This window comes from Eulemur rufifrons, chromosome 16, assembly GCF_041146395.1.
Source record: "Eulemur rufifrons isolate Redbay chromosome 16, OSU_ERuf_1, whole genome shotgun sequence".
NCBI lineage: Eukaryota > Metazoa > Chordata > Mammalia > Primates > Lemuridae > Eulemur > Eulemur rufifrons.
In genome coordinates, this window is record NC_090998.1 from 38166628 (window position 1) to 38181886 (window position 15259).

The 15259-nt window shown below is 51.9% G+C and overlaps 1 protein-coding gene across 1 annotated transcript; it reads right to left on the minus strand.

Annotated features, from left to right (window-relative positions):
- Nucleotides 1-3573: 3573 nt before the first annotated feature.
- WNT10B (Wnt family member 10B) lies at nucleotides 3574-9207 on the minus strand. The gene is made up of 5 exons (XM_069491042.1): nucleotides 8932-9207; nucleotides 7954-8067; nucleotides 7585-7847; nucleotides 5388-5761; nucleotides 3574-4787 (listed from the first exon to the last, which is right to left on the minus strand). The coding sequence occupies exons 2-5, from the start codon at nucleotides 8025-8027 to the stop codon at nucleotides 4329-4331; spliced, it is 1170 nt and encodes a 389-aa protein (XP_069347143.1). The 5' UTR covers nucleotides 8028-8067; nucleotides 8932-9207; the 3' UTR covers nucleotides 3574-4328.
- Between the last annotated feature and the right edge of the window lie 6052 nt (nucleotides 9208-15259).

A 15259-nucleotide genomic window follows, 5' to 3' on the forward strand; every position in this document is an offset into this window, starting at 1 on the left:
AGCTGTATATGGGTGAACAGGCTTTACTATGGCCAGCCTTGGCCCACCAGACTTCATTTTTATTTCTTAACCTGAGCTAGTTGCATTCACCCCCCCCTCCCCCCCACCACCACCAGAGCCTTCACTGCACCATCGTTGCTGCTTACTATTCCTAAGGCTGGTTACTCCGGAGTCTGAATCAAGAGATCCTTTCCCATAAGGAAGAGAGAGAGTGATGAGTTTAAGAGACTAAAGGAAACAACTGGACTCTGGGCCAGTTAGGAAGTTGCAACTTGAAAGACAGAGGGTTGAAGCCTAATATTCAGAGGTGTCGTTTGATGAAGTGTACCGAGATGTGTATGGATTTTAGTATCCCAAGGAAAAGTGAAGGACTTTGCACCCATGTTTCTTGCTTCCTACTCACCCCCACTTCCCTCACACTCATTTTTGCACCTGGTCTAAACATGCAACACTGCCTTGAAACAGTTACAGCTGTGATAGAAGGGCCCTAGTAATGTTAAGAACAGAAGAAGGTTCTTTAAGTGCCCTCTCTCATTTACAGCAGTATGGGGGAACACATGACTCTTCCCTAAGGCTTGAGCCAAAATTGTTGCTCTTCTGAATTTTTTGCCTTGTTTTTTGTCTCCTTCCAAGAACTAGGCTGGTAGCCATACTATGCCTATCGCTTGTTCCCATCAATATCTGGTGTATGCATTCACCGGTCCCTTATCCCAATCTGTTCTCTCTCTTATGTTAACCTGAAGAATAACATGATCCTAGAATGTAAAGTCAAGAGGACTCTAATTTAAGATGGGGAGGGATAAGATGGATAAAAGGAATCTGTTATAACATGGAGAGTTATTTCTGTCCTGGGTCATTGCTGTAAGGGCCTTTGCCCTGATAAACTTCTGTATTTTGGGGTGTTTTTAAGAGACTGGCTCTTGCTATGTTGCTCAGGCTAGAGTGCAGTGGCTGTTCACAGGAGCAATCACAATGACCACACACAGTGCACTACAGCCTTGAATTCCTGGGTTCAAGCTATACTCCTGCCTCTGCCTGGCAAGTAGCTGGGACCACACTGGGCAGGTCTGTGTTTTTAAAGGCAAAAGACTCCTCCAGTGTTATTACAGACTCCTAGAGTGGGCATTGTGATATTGTGATACCTCCACATGATTACTCTTTCCATTTCTTTTCCTAGAAATTTCTAGTAACACCCCACCATGTTATACATCAACCGTTGACCACCGAAATTATGCTTTTCAATTCCTCCCTAGTTCCCCAACCGCACCCACATGCCCTGTAGGCCTCTGACATGGAGGTGGAACCTTTCAATGTTCCTGCCCAAGACTTCAGATCTCAAGGTTGTATCCCAGGTGCAACAGGATAGAAATGATGACAGCCCTAGCACTCTGGAGGCTGAGGCAGGAGGATCGCCTGAGCCCAGGAGTTTGAAGTTGCTGTGAACTAGGCTGATGCCACCACACTCTTGCTCAGGAGACAGAGTGAGACTCTCAAAAGAAAAAAAAAAATGATGACAGCCTAATACAGTTAACAGCAAGTACCATGGTATTTGAGTGAGGACTAAAAATGGGACTGGAGAATCTCCCAGCTCTTCGGTCCTTCACCTCTTTGGAGTCTGGAGAAGAAAATGTCTATTGCAGCATCAGAGTGGGCTGCCCATGGAGCAAACAGGAGCAGAGATAGGCGGAGTGCTGCCCAGCTAGCAATTAGCTGGCCACTTTCACTCCCCAATTTCCTAGCCACTTGGTAAAGGCCAGAGGGAGTAGAGCTTATCTGGAGCTGAAGGAGGACAAGAGGCCTGACTTACAGTCCATCAGTCTTTCTCCCTCCCTCTTTGGAAACTAGTAACAGCTGAAATTGTAGCCACCAGCTCTGTGGGTTGCATATTCCAACCCTGTCACTGACCCCAGGCCTGGGCTTGAGCCCAGTGTGTGTGCTGGGAGCAGGGTTGGGGAGTGGCAGGATTGTTGGGGGGGCGGTTGTTGGCCTTGCTGACAAAATCCATTTGGAATTTATCAAGGTTGTGGTTTGGGGCTTAAGTCTGCCACAGAATATGTCTGATGAAAGAAGAAGGAAAGCTAGAAAAGAAAGAGGGAGCCAAAGGGAGTACAGAGGAAGGAAACAGGAAAAAGCTGAAATATTCTTGCTGAGACTCCATTAGAGATTCCCCTTCCTCTTCCTGAGTATCAGAAATTCCAGTTCTGGATATTCTTTATCATTATTGTCTCTCATATCCTATGTTCATTCTAGGTGCATCCCCTCTCCCTTGCTCTTTTCCCCATACACACACTAGGTTCAGTAAGTGCCTGAAGTAAGGATGGAACATCTGCCTCCATCACATTTCCAAGCCCAGAGTTCTCAATGTTCAAGTGAAAATTCGGGACATAAAATTTTGCCATGAAGTATTTACCCTAACCCAAGACTCCTCGAAATTTCCTTGCTACCCTTGTGCTCCACTCATTTCACCTGATTTTGAGGGTAATTTGGGTTGCAGATATATCTGTTGCCTTGAGAAGTGAGAGAACAATTTCTACATTCCTTGGCCAAGAAGATGACCTGTTAGAGTCAGTATTTTGCAGCACCTTGTAGGTATGCAGTTATTTGTAAAGTTCTAAACATGTGATGTATATCCCTTTTCTGCATCGAATCTTAGAAAGATAATAGTTTATTTTCAAAGATATTGGGGCTAGGGATAGAAAGGTTGGAATAAAAGAAATTCTATTCTCTTTAGTTATGGTTATCTCTTAAAAGATAAAGGAATTATTTCACTAAGATGAAATACAAAAGAGCTCTGAATAAGGAAGGACAAAATATATATACAAATAATTCAGTGGGAGAACATGCTGGTTTTGCTGGTTTCTAGAATCAAAAAAAGTCACATTTTGAGCATAGGAATCCCTTTAATATGTTTCCCTTCAGTTTTACCTCTGCCTCCCAAGTTCTCTCATTTGGAGCCAGAGAAAAAAGTACCTGCTCTTTTGGGCCCAATCTCATTGTTAAGATATGTTTAAGACTGGAAACCCCCAGGACAAAGGTGACTTCATGGTCTAGGGCAGGGGTCAACAAACTACAGCCAGAGAACCAAATATGGTCCTGCAGCCCATTTTTGTGAAGTTTTATTGGATACAGCCATCTCCATTCATTTATGTGTGGTCTATAGCTGCTGTTGATCTATAACAACAGAATTTAGTAATTATGACAGAGTTGAGTAGTTGGGACAAAGACCACAAGCCTAACATATTTATCATCTACCCCTTTAAAACAGAAAAACAAAATTGCCAACCCTTGTTCTAGGGCAGTGATCAAGGTGAAATCTGGAGTTGAGGCACACAGTAAACAGGGCCTACATTTGGATCTCTATGGCCCCTCCCACCTAGAAGTCCCTCTTGGTTTTTACAAACTAAAAGTTACCAACTTAATCACTGAAGACCATTTCAAATCCTTTGTGAAACTCAGCAGGATTTACATAAATAAATTTTTTGCGTGTAGGAGGGTAGGAGAATTCACCTGGAAAAGAAGCCATGGACTTGGATCCCAAGTGTGGGTAGCTATATCACTATCTGCATCCACCAGTCCAGTAACTTAATTTATTATATTTTAGTTTCAAACAGGAACCAAGAACAAGTCTCAGTACAATAAATTATCTATGCCCGCCCCTCCTGCTGACGAGGAAAAAGAGGCCCCAAGAGTCTTAGGAAAAACCCTTCCTTTGGAGGGTCCCCTTTAACATGTGAATGGAAGGAGACAACTTCCCTAAGGGCCTGGACAGACAATTCTCTGAGGACTCAGGGCATAGTGCCCCCCAGTACTCTGTCCCTTCCCCAAGAAAAAACTCTCTACCACTACTTCCCATTACCCCACAAGAGGGAGCCCAGGCTGCAGTAGAGGAATTTGGGAATAGCAATTAGGAGTGGGTGGTCTCTTTCTAGATACACAACTATGGCTCCACACAATGCCGGTGGTTATCCCTCAAGGGAGAAGAGTGGTCAAACTACAGGGACTCCCTAGCCAAAAGGGGTGTGAGTCAGGGTTAAAGGGGCCCTGGAGTTGAGAAGCGGGAGCAATACAGTGCATTTCATATTAGTCCATTCAGGTGTTTAAGGAGCAGAAGAGGGGTAACGTCTTTCCCCCAAGGCCCTCAAACTTTTGGGGAGAAGGCTGCACATCACAGAGTCCACCTGACCCCCACCACCCCCAAAGCTGTTTCCAGGTAGATATTTTGAGCCTTCAGGGGCCAAGATTGACCCCGGATGGAAATCAGAGCAAAGGGCTGAAAAGCTGCCCCTTTCATACAGTCCCCTTCCCCAGCCCCAAGGTGAGGCTTACCCTCACTTACACACATTGACCCACTCTGTGACCTTGCACTCATCACACAGCACATAGCAGCACCAATGGAAGCGGCAATGGCAGCGTTCAACTCGCGTCTGCCGGAGCACATTGTGCCCACGGCCACAGCACAGGCTGCCACAGCCATCCAACAGGTGGCTGGTCTTGTTGCAGGCCCGGCCCCTCGTGCCTGGGGAGCCCATGGTGGGGTCTCGCTCACAGAAGTCAGGAGACTTCTCAAAGTAGACCAGCTCTCCTGAGAGGCGACGGGGCCGCAGACGAGGTTGGAAGGCTCCAGAATTGCGGTTGTGGGTATCAATGAAGATGGCCCGGCCCAGCCGCTCCCTCAATGCTGCCCCCACTGTCCGGAACTCTGGGGCTGCCCTCCAGCATGTCTTGAACTGGCAGCTGCCTGACGTGCCATGGCACTTGCATTTCCGCTTCAGGTTTTCAGTTACCACCTAGAGCATTAGAGGGAGAAGGGGTGAAGGGGAGGGCAGCAAATGGACAGAGGAATAGAGGGACAGGAGAGGGAAGGGAACAGAGAACACAGGGAGGGACAAATGGAGGCAAGAATAACATGGACTGTCAGAGGAGAAAGGGCACTACGAAGTTAGCTATTAGCCCAACTCTCTCATTTTATGATTGGAAAACTAAAACCAGAGTCGTGTGATTTGTCCATCTTCAGTCACTAGTGGTAAGAGCCAGGGCTCAACTCCTGTAGTTCTGACTTCCAGTCCAGTGCCCTATCCAGAGTAAGTGCTGATAAAATGGGGAGTCTGGCCCAGAGCACACCTAAATTCTGTAGGGCAGGCAGCGTAATAATAGCTACTATATAATGAGCCAAGAACTAGGCACTATGCTGGGTGCGCTATTTGCTAGCTCAGTCTTAACTAAGTATCATTAGGCTCTCTTTACAGATGCACAACTGAGATTGGGTGACTTGCTGACAGTGAGTGGCAATCACCCACTACACCTCCTCCTATTATTTTCCTGTGCCTTTCAAACTCTGGCCAGTCCTCAAAATCTAGGGAGACCCAGGACAAGGTGTACACACATACCTGGCGCCCCACCCTGTTGTTGTGGATTCGCATTCGTGCCTGGATGTCCCTGGGAGCTTCCCTGGAATCCAAGAAATCCCGAGAGAACTTCTCTCCAAAGTCCATGTCATGGTTACAGCCACCCCATTCCCATGTGTCCTGGGGGCCAGGGCTGGGGCCTGAGCCAGGACCAGGGTTGGGCAGGGAGTGGGGGAAACTCTTGCCCCGGGACAGTGCCTGCAGCTGCAGCAGTTTGGCCCTCAGCCGATCCTGCTCACCACTGCCCTTCCAGCCACAGCCGCAGCTCACCAGCTTGCCCAGGCTGCAGGCCGTGGCTACCGCGTGCATGACCCCAGCAGCCAGCATGGAGAAGGAAAAAGCACTCTCACGGAAACCTGGGGATGAGAAGGGTGTCATGGTGGAGGTAAGGTTGGCAGGCAGCTGAGAGAGTGGGGAGATGGAAGGAAATAAACAGCCCCCCTCCAATTCCAGAAATTCCTAACTGAATCCTGACCCTGCCATTCACCAGCTGAGTGATTTGAGAGAAAGTCACTGGGGACAGGGATGAGGAAGGGAACAGAAAGCACAGAGTCTCATCCTGGAGAATGTTTAGGGGACAAAAAAAAAAAAAAAAAAAGAAAGCACAGAGCCTCAGTTTCTACATCTATAAAGGGAGAGGATGGATCAAGATGATCTCTGAGGCCCATTCTCACTCCGTAAATCTGTGGTTTTCAGGTGTAGATGAAAGAGCTAGCCTAGAGGGAGAGACCTCTGGGGTTGGGAGATGACTAAGAGTGAGTCCCTAAGGTCTTTGAAGATGTATTCACTGAGTTCTACATCTGAAAGTCTTAGAAATTCCCCAGCCCTGCAGGGAGCTTGGGTGAGGTGGGAGCAGAAGCCTTTGGGGTTCTTTTTTTCTTCAGGGTTATTTTAATCAGTCTTTTAACCAACTTACTCTCCACCCCAACACCCCCAAAGCACTGGAGCTATAGAGCTGCCCTTCCCCTTCCCAGGTTCTAGATTTATATTTTCCCTTCAAGACTGCCCTTTATGTTTACCCTAACCTGCTATTACCCTATAAAACACTGGGAGGAGGAGAGAGGCGGGGGTGATTTTCCCTAAGGCCCTCTTAAAAAGTTGGCTTCTTTGTTATGTTTTGGGGGTCACAGAGGCTCAGGATGACAAGTCATTCCCAGGCTTAGATAGACATGCTCACTATTTGGGCATCAAAGCCTTTCCCTATACCAGGCCCTGTGGGGAAGGGAGGAATTCTTACTTCATTTTAGGCAGGGGCTTTCTGGAGCCCTGAGAAGATGAGAGACAGCACCTCCTTAGAGGCCAGGCCTCTCCTACCTCAGGATCCAGGGCTCCTGGGCCAGCCTCCTGGTCCCCCAACCCCAACCCTCCAGGGGTGAAGCTGTTTGCACACGTCTTGGGAATTTCCCCGCAGATGGCAGCTGCCTATTAACCCCATAGTCCCCGAAGCACTGCCCCCACTGCTGGGCTGAGCCCCCATAGATCTTTACTTCTCAGGGAGTGAACTCTAGCAGAGCATGGGGAGAGGCAGCGATGTCTCCCAGACCATGTCTCCTAGACCAGGCTGGCAGTGACCTGTTCTCCGTCCCTCCAGCAGTTCCTCACCTGCTCAGGTGAGCAACACCTGGGGCCCCAACAACACAGAGGAGGGGGCTGCTCTCGGCTTCAAAGCCATCAGGGTCTTTGTTGTTCCCAGCTCTGGCTCCTGGGAACCCCAGCAATTAGGGGAGCATGTTTAACCCTTAAACGGTTGGGGGCGTCACCCCACCCCCGCTGAGACTCTGGGGACACCAGCCTGGGCTTGTCCAGCAAAGACGGAGAAGAGAAAAAAATGGGGGAGGGATAGGGGGGCGTTTGAAGCTTCCAGGGCTGGGGGCATCTCTTATTCACAGGTGCAACCCAGATCAAGCTGGGCGGAGGCAAGAGAGGGAGGCCCTAGGGTAAGGGAGCAGGGGACCCAGCTGCCTTGCCCGCAGCGCGCAGGTGTAAGTCAGGCGCTCATGGGTCCAGACGTTGGCCAGATCCGGCTCAGCGCGCTGGGGGGTGGGGGGGATTCCCAGAGAGGCCCCTCCCGGAGCCGCGAACCCGTCCCTTCTCGCCTCCGCGCGCCTCGGCCTGCACCCCGCCCCCGCCCCAACCCCATTGCCTCGGCGGCGGCGCAGACCCGCCCAGCCAGGCTCACCGCGCTTGAGGATGGCGCTGTGGTGCGGCAGACGACCGCCGCCCTCGAGCGCTGAGCAGTTCCAGCGCTGGTCGCGCAGCTGGTGCTGACACTCGTGGACCGCGATGTGCAGACCCTGAAGCGCAGACGCTGTCACGTCGGGGCTGCGCAGGCACAGGCCTAATTGCCGCTTGCTCAGGCCGGACAGCGTCAAGCACACGGTGTTGGCCGTCAGCGGCGGTTCACCGGGCAATTTCAGGCCCAGAATCTCATTGCTTAGAGCCCTAGGAACGGAGAAGGCGTCTTGGCGTCTGCGATCCAGGTCTCGCGCCCTTTCCAACTCCCCCCAACCCGGTCGGTGCTTCTCCCGTAGCCTGGGAAACTGCTCACCGACTGCACAACGCCAGAAACAGGAGACCCGCGAGGCCCGAGGGCGGAGGCCGCGGCCGGGGCTCCTCCAGCATGTCGAAGCCCGGAGGCTCCGCTGGGCAGATCGATCAGGACCTGCGGGACAGGGAGATTTGATGCGGGTTCTGGAATAGGGTAGCTCGCCGCGGCAACCAAAGGATCCCTTGCTTCGGACTCCTAACCCACTGGTGCCACCCCACTGACCCTTCTCATCCCTCCTTAAACAAAACAGAAAGACTCACCCCTTGATTCCCAGAGTCCCTGAGTCCTGGAGGTCTTATAAAGGAAGAGTCCAGCCTCTCAGCTCAGGACTCACGCGAGCGCCCCTGGAGCCCTGCCCAGTCAGACACAATGCCAGGCACCCAGACACACACTCACATGCAAACTCAGACACAGACTCACAAAACATTTGCTCCAGGACCTCACCCACCGCTCCCTCTTCCAGGGCCCCAGAACTCCCCTCCCCGCCTTCACAGGGCTAGGGGGCGGGTTAGGGAGGGGGTTCCCCACCACCTACAGGGGTGTTGCCTCCAGGTGCCCTCAAGGGCAGGCAGATTCCACCGGAAAGGTCTAAGAATGGGCTCCCCCACCCCACTCTACTCCCTCCCTGCAGAGCAGGGAAAGATGAGAGGCTCCAGGTGTGGAAAAGACAGGGAGAGGGACCTGGCTACCTCCTGAAAGGGACCCTGGCAAGCTGAGTCCTCTTCCCTGTCCCCCACCTTTCTTAACTACATGCTCTCCTCCTCAGCACAGCACCCGTCTGGTCCCCACCCTTTGGATCTCATGGTCATTGCTCTCCAAATCTGGGGGCACTCCCTTATTCGCTGTGTCTTTATCTCTAGCAATATCTCTGGCTCTCTGTGCTCCTGTGGGTGGATGCGTGTCTGTCTGACTACCCGTGTGCCTGTCTCGTCCCGGTGTGCGCGTCCCTGCCCTCCCTGCTTTCCCAGGTCCAATTACCTCCAGTTGTTCGGGTGCGGGGTCCGCGATCTGCACGCTTGAGTCTCCTGGGTTCAGATCGGGCTGCTTAAACCGTGGGGAGACAGCGTCGGGTTCTGCCCCCTCGGCAGAGCAGCATTCTTGGCCGGGCCACTCCTCTTCGCTGCTTCCCCAGCGCCGCCGCCGCGGCCGCCGGGAGGAAGGGAGGGAGGGAGGGAGTGATCGAGAGAGCTAGCGAGCCGGCGAGCAAAGAACTAGGGGCCCTGGCTCTGCTCAAGCCGAGCTCACGGTGGCTCTGCCGGGCTGTCGGAGCTGCGGCCCCACCCCGAGCCCGGGGCATTCCCACCCTACCCTGCACCCCGCGCCTTGACCAGGGGAACGCAGCCGCTCCCCCTCCTCCCAGTGAACACACACACCCTCTCCCCCGACGCCCGTTAGGCTTGGCCCCACTGAAGTGGGAGGTGGCTAGGGCTCCTCTCACCTGCTCTGGGGTTGCCAAGGCTGCAGGGAGTGTGCAGTGACCCAGACAAGGGAGCAAGGCCCAGGCCCAAGCGACCAAATCTTTCATCATTTCTCTTGCCTCAGTTTCTCCACCGAGAGGAGGGTGGCTGGAGGGCATCTTTGACAAGACAGAGGATGGAGCTGAACAGTCCTCAGGCTTCTCAGATGGGGGACAGTTGCACGTAGAGCCCACAGCTATAGCACACACAGGGCACTTGGAGTGAGCAGGAGAAGCGCAGGTCTGGGCGGCTTGGCTCCCGCCCACTCTAAGCCCTAGGACTGCCCCTTGGGAGGGGTCAGCTTTGGCCTCAGAGTTTAGTCCTAGCGGAGGCTCCAGTGGCCCCAAAGATTTCCAGCCTGCTGCTACATTTCCCTTGCCTTGCAGGCATCCTTGCCGACGGAGGTTTCCTACCCTTCTTCCTGAGATTCCTGGGTCTGCGCTTCAGGGGGCTCAGATTCCTGCTCCCAGCTGCAGACTTGCTTCACATGGGCTGAGGAGAGCCTCGGGATCCCAAATTGAGCTCAGCCCAAGGGCGACCAGGAAAGAACCTGGTCTTGGGGTGCACAGATGAAGGCAAACCGCCTTAGGGAGCTCCAGTGGCAGCGAAGGGGTTAGGCGCCACTGTGCTCCCGCCTGACTCACCCTCGCAGCTCTAACCACTGTGGGCTATTTTTGCCAGAGAGGGGCCCCAGGCTTCCCAGCCGCCCCCCGCCCCTGCCAGACCGCAGCCCAAGGCACGGCTGGCCCCGTGCGCCCCAGGCACATTGACTCAGAGACTGCCCCCCAGTAAGCAGAGGCACAGGGCTGATACCCACAGCCACAGTCACCTCTTCCTTGGTGGTGTTAGTGCAGTTCTGCTGGGCAGCCGGCCTAGTCTGTGTTGTTGCAGGTTCTGCCTGGTGCTGCAGGGGTCACTGCTGGATGGGGGCACAGCCATCTGAAGAGAGGAGATCAGCAACTTACATCTGTTGGGATATTTACTGACCACCAGGCCCTGAGCAGGCTGAGGTGAAAGTGCCATGGTCCTTGACACTGGACAGCCTGGACCAGAGAGGGCTGCGTTTCTCTGATTCCCTACCTCAACTGTGGAGGAGAGGGAGACCTAGAGCTCCTGACCCTCCTTCCCATTTAGAGGACAAGAGCCAAAACAAGTGTGGCTATTGAGGCCGCCAGACTCTGCAAGTCCTATCTCGGTAGTTTTGATCCTTACACCTGGATTCAGTGATCCCCACCAATGTCCTCATCCTTTTTCCTGCACATCAGCCTGAGACTCCAGCCAGGTCCCTGGAAGAGGGAAGTGAGGTTTCCTAACCCCCTTTTCTCCATGGGGATGTCATGGACATTAGTATTTCTCCATATGGCTCTAGGTCTCCCTCAAGTTTTTTGCCTTCTGATTCTACCCCTGTCTGGCTCCAGCATAAACTCAGGTGCCAAGAAGGGGCTGGGGTCAGAACGACTACCATAGGTTTCAACTTCTCAGTAACTCTAGGGCTCCCCAAGCTGGACTGTTCCAAATCTAAGGACCCATACTCCTGCTCCCTCTCTCCACTGAAGCCCAACTCTGGGACAAGAGGCCACAGGCAGGCAGACTGGGTGGCCTGAGCTGGCCCACAGTGCCCTCAGCCCGACCGGCTGGCCTGAGCACTGACCCGCAGGCGGCTAGAGGGCGGTGGGACAGGCGGGGCCTGGAGAGGGCTGCGGGTGCACACCCATTGCCTAATACCCCAAGCACGCGGCCAGCTCCAGGAAAGGGGAGGGGCGGGAACCAGAGAGCCCTTGACGTGGGTTGGGGCCATGACAGGAGGGGGAAAGTGGGGGGCTGTCATCGCTATGGAGAGGGTGTGTGAACAAGCTTGTCCCCTTTCCCTTCCATGAGAAGAGAGCAGGGCTGTCCTTGCCATCATGGGAATGGAGGGTGTAGCGAGAACAATGCGGGAAGAACACTGGGGCCCTGGAGGGCGGGGGTCAAAGAAAAGAGTGGGAGCCCCTGGAGATTGGGGGATCATCGAGCAACTGAGGCGGTGGCTAAAGCAGCTTCGGAAACCTCCTCCTACTCCTCCCCCCACCATGTTTGCCTTGGCCCAGGGTCCCGGGTGACTCATCTGTTGCTGAGCCGCTGATAGGGGCGGCCAGGGCCGGGGAACCCAAATTATAGGCCCAGGAGGGATGGATGCGCCCGTGGCGGTGAGCTCAGCTGCGCTGCCCACCCTCTGCCTCACACGTCTTCTGCTGCAGCACCATAGGCCACCACCTGGAGGCACCAAAGGGTCTGCAGCCCAACTGTGCTGGAGGCTCAGAAAGCCCCCCACGTTCAGCAGTCCACCCCAACAGATCTGTGGGATTACCCTAGACAGAATTTTGCCCCCTTCTCTACTTGGGGCTAATGGATGGGCTGTGCTTTCCCAGCCCAAGGAGGCAGTGCTGCCTGCCGGTGCTTCAAAGGAAGGTAGGCTCTTCCGCCTACAAACTCTCAGCCCTGGTCCCCTGTTTCCTCCACCAGATCCCAATGGCAAGGCAGAGCCCCTTTCCCCTCCGACATCTCTCTCCTATCCCTATTCCAGGGGGTGGTTTGCTACTGATTTTCTACTTCAAGCCTTTAAAGTTATCCATGGTCAAAAGTGATACAGAGAAAAATAAAGCAGGGTAGAGGAGATTGGTAGTGACATTCTATTTTATAAAGGGGGAGGGAAAAGTATGTGAGGGAACAAACACATGGAGATATGAGGAAGGGCATTCCAGAAGACAGAAAGCAGGTGCACAGACCCTTAGAAAGGAGCATGCTTGGTATGTGCAAAGGATCCTCAAGGAGGTCAGTGTGGCTAAAGGGGAGGGACCCACAAAGGAGAGAGTGGTAAGCAATTCAGTTGGAGGACTAGGAAGGAACAGGGTCAGATCATATGGGGCCTTGTCAGCCACGGTAAAAATTTTGGCTTTTACTTTGATTAAGATGGGGAATCACTGAAAATTTTGAGCAAAGGAATGAAGTGATCTGACTTGTGTTTTAGAATGATGGCTCTGGGGGCTGTGTGGAGAACAGGCTGTGGGGGGCCAGGGTGGAAGCAAGGAGAGCTGTTAGGGGGCTACTGCAGTAATGCAGGCCAGATGGTGGTGGCCCCTAACCAGTGTGGTGCAGTGGAGTGGTGAGAATGGATCCGATTCTGCATATATTTTGAAGATTGAAGGACAGGATTTGCTGAATGATTCGACATGAAGTGTAAGAAAACAGATGAGTCAAGGATGACTCCAAGATTTTTCTTCTGAGCAACTAAAATGATGAAGTTGCCATTAATTGAGATGCAAACAATTGAAGAAAGAACAGGTGGGGGAGGGAGGTATCAAGAGTTCAGTTTTGGGTGGTGGCTCATGCCTGTAATCCTAGCACTCTGGGAGGCCAAGGCAGGAGGATCGCTTGAGGTCAGGAGTTCCAGACCAGCCTGAGCAAGAGCAAGACCTCCTCTCTACTAAAAACAGAAAAATTAGCCAGGCACGGTGGTGCACGCCTGTAGTCCCAGCTACTTGGGAGGCTGAGGCAGGAGGATCACTTGAGCCTATGAGTTTGAGGTTTCTGTGAGCTATCATGACATCACTGGAGTCTAGCCAGATGACAGAGCAAGACTCTTCTTCTTCTCAAAGAAGAAGAAGGAGGAGGAGGAGGAGAAGGAGGAGGAGGAGGAGGAGGAGGAGGAGGAGGAGGAGGAGGAGGAGGAGGAGAAGGAAAAAAGTTCAGTTTTGGACATATAAAATTTCAGATGTTTATTCAAGTGTTAGGTGTATAAGCTCAGAGTTCAAGACCAGAGATCTACATTAAGGAGCATAAAACTGAATAGTCCACCAAGGGAGTTTGTGTACACTGAGACGAAGCTCAGATTGAACTGGGTGTACTCCGATATTCAGAAATTAGGCCAACAAGGAGCAAGCAGACAAAGAGGCTGAGCAAGTAAGCAGCAAGTGAGGGAGAAATGGTGTTCTAGAAACAAAATGAGAAAGTATTTTAAGAAGGAGGAAGTGTTCAACTGTGCCTGTTGTTCCAGAAAGATTCATTAGGGTGAGAACTGAGAATTGACTCTTGGGTATGGCAACAAGGAGGTGGTGCATAGGTGATTTTGATAAGGAAGTGTAGTGAGTTCAAAGTGTGACTGGAGTGGAAAGAGAAAAAAGAACAGAAATTGGCGCTAGTAAGTAAAGCAACCATTTTGAGTTTTGCAGTGAAAGAGAGCAGAGAAATTGGGCAACCTTGGACAGTGATAATTGTCAAACAGAAGTTTTGGGGTTTTTCAGATGGGAAATATTACAGTATGTTTGCATGCTTATGGGTATGTTCCAGTAGAGAGATAAATTGATAATGCAGGAAAGAAAGAGGGACCATTGATAAAGTGATGATTTGCTCTAAATAGAAATTTGGCCCAGGTCATACACAGTGTGATCCAGACCTAGGGCCCTTTCCCTCTTTCCCCTACTCCTATTGGGTGGAACAGTGGAACAGAGGGTACTGACTCCTCTTCTCTCTTCCTACTTCTGCTTGACACCAGTGGCCACAGACAGGGCTTCCCTGTCTTCCAGCCCACGTCCCACCTTTGTGAAGTTGTATCAATCCACCAGGCCAAAAGATGTGACCCAGGTCCCAGTGCAGAGAAATACCTAAGGGACAAAGGACAGGCTGCCCATAGTACATTGTCCATTTACTTGAGCTGTCTATTCTGGGTGCTCTATGCACAGGGACTACAAGCTTTTGGATCTGTGGAGGATGCTGAGCTGGTACACCTTGCCCCTCAGGGATGAATCCAGGGTCAGATACACTGGGCTGGGCAAAGGGTCTGGGAAGGACATTTCCCTCAAGAATAACCTCCATCAGGCTTCATCTCGGTTAATACACATTTTATTTAATACACAAATGCCCCGGGAATATTAATTTAACTTATCAGACATTTACTCCTTAGAGTGATTTCCCTACTTTGGAAGGGAGGCCTGGTCATTTTGGGGACTTGAGACTCTTTAGGATTAGGCCTGGGGAAATTTCTCAATCAGAAAGCATCCTAAAAGACAGGGGAGATGGGGGGAAAAAAGAGGACCTAAAAGGGAGACAGGAGGGTCCTAAAAATCATTTTTACCTATCTGTCAATTTTGAGAAGGGCTCTTGCCTGCTATTGCTGCACATTGGCAAGCAGCTGGTAAGGTGGAAAAAGCCTTGGCTTTGAGTCAAAATGGTCTAGATTTTAATCTAGCTCTGCCATTGATTCATTTATTAGATGTGGATCTTGGACAACTGCCTGATCTATTTTTAATTCTGTAAAGTGGGGAGACAGGAGAGATGTAAAGAAGATCTTCCCTCCTTCCAAGGGCCATCTGTGTGTGGTGGTGGGGCATGATAACCAGGCTGGCAGTGCCCCCTATGCCCCACATAGGGAATGGCAGCCACTTCAATGGGAGGCCAGGGTGGCCTTGATGCTGAGTTGGAGTCCCTGGAAGAGAAGAGAAAAGTGTATAGTGGATGAGATGGTCATAGGTACTCTGGGTATTCCAGTGTGGTGAGAGTGGAGAGAATCAGAGTTTTAGGGGAAGATGAAAACTTGGCAGAAAAATCCAAAGAGAAGCAAACACATGGAGGCGTAAATTCCCTGATCTAGGTTCAGTGCAGACAGCAGCCCTTTTCTTCTCAATCCTCAACCACCATACACACGCACCTGACATCTACACCACTGCCCATCCTCTCTCTCTCTCTCTCTCTCTCTTTTTGTTTTTGTTTTTTGAGACAGGGTCTCATTCTGTTGCTCATTTGGGCTAGGGTGCAGCAGCATCATCATAGCTCACTGCAACCTCACACTCCTGGGCTCAAGCGATCCTCCTGCC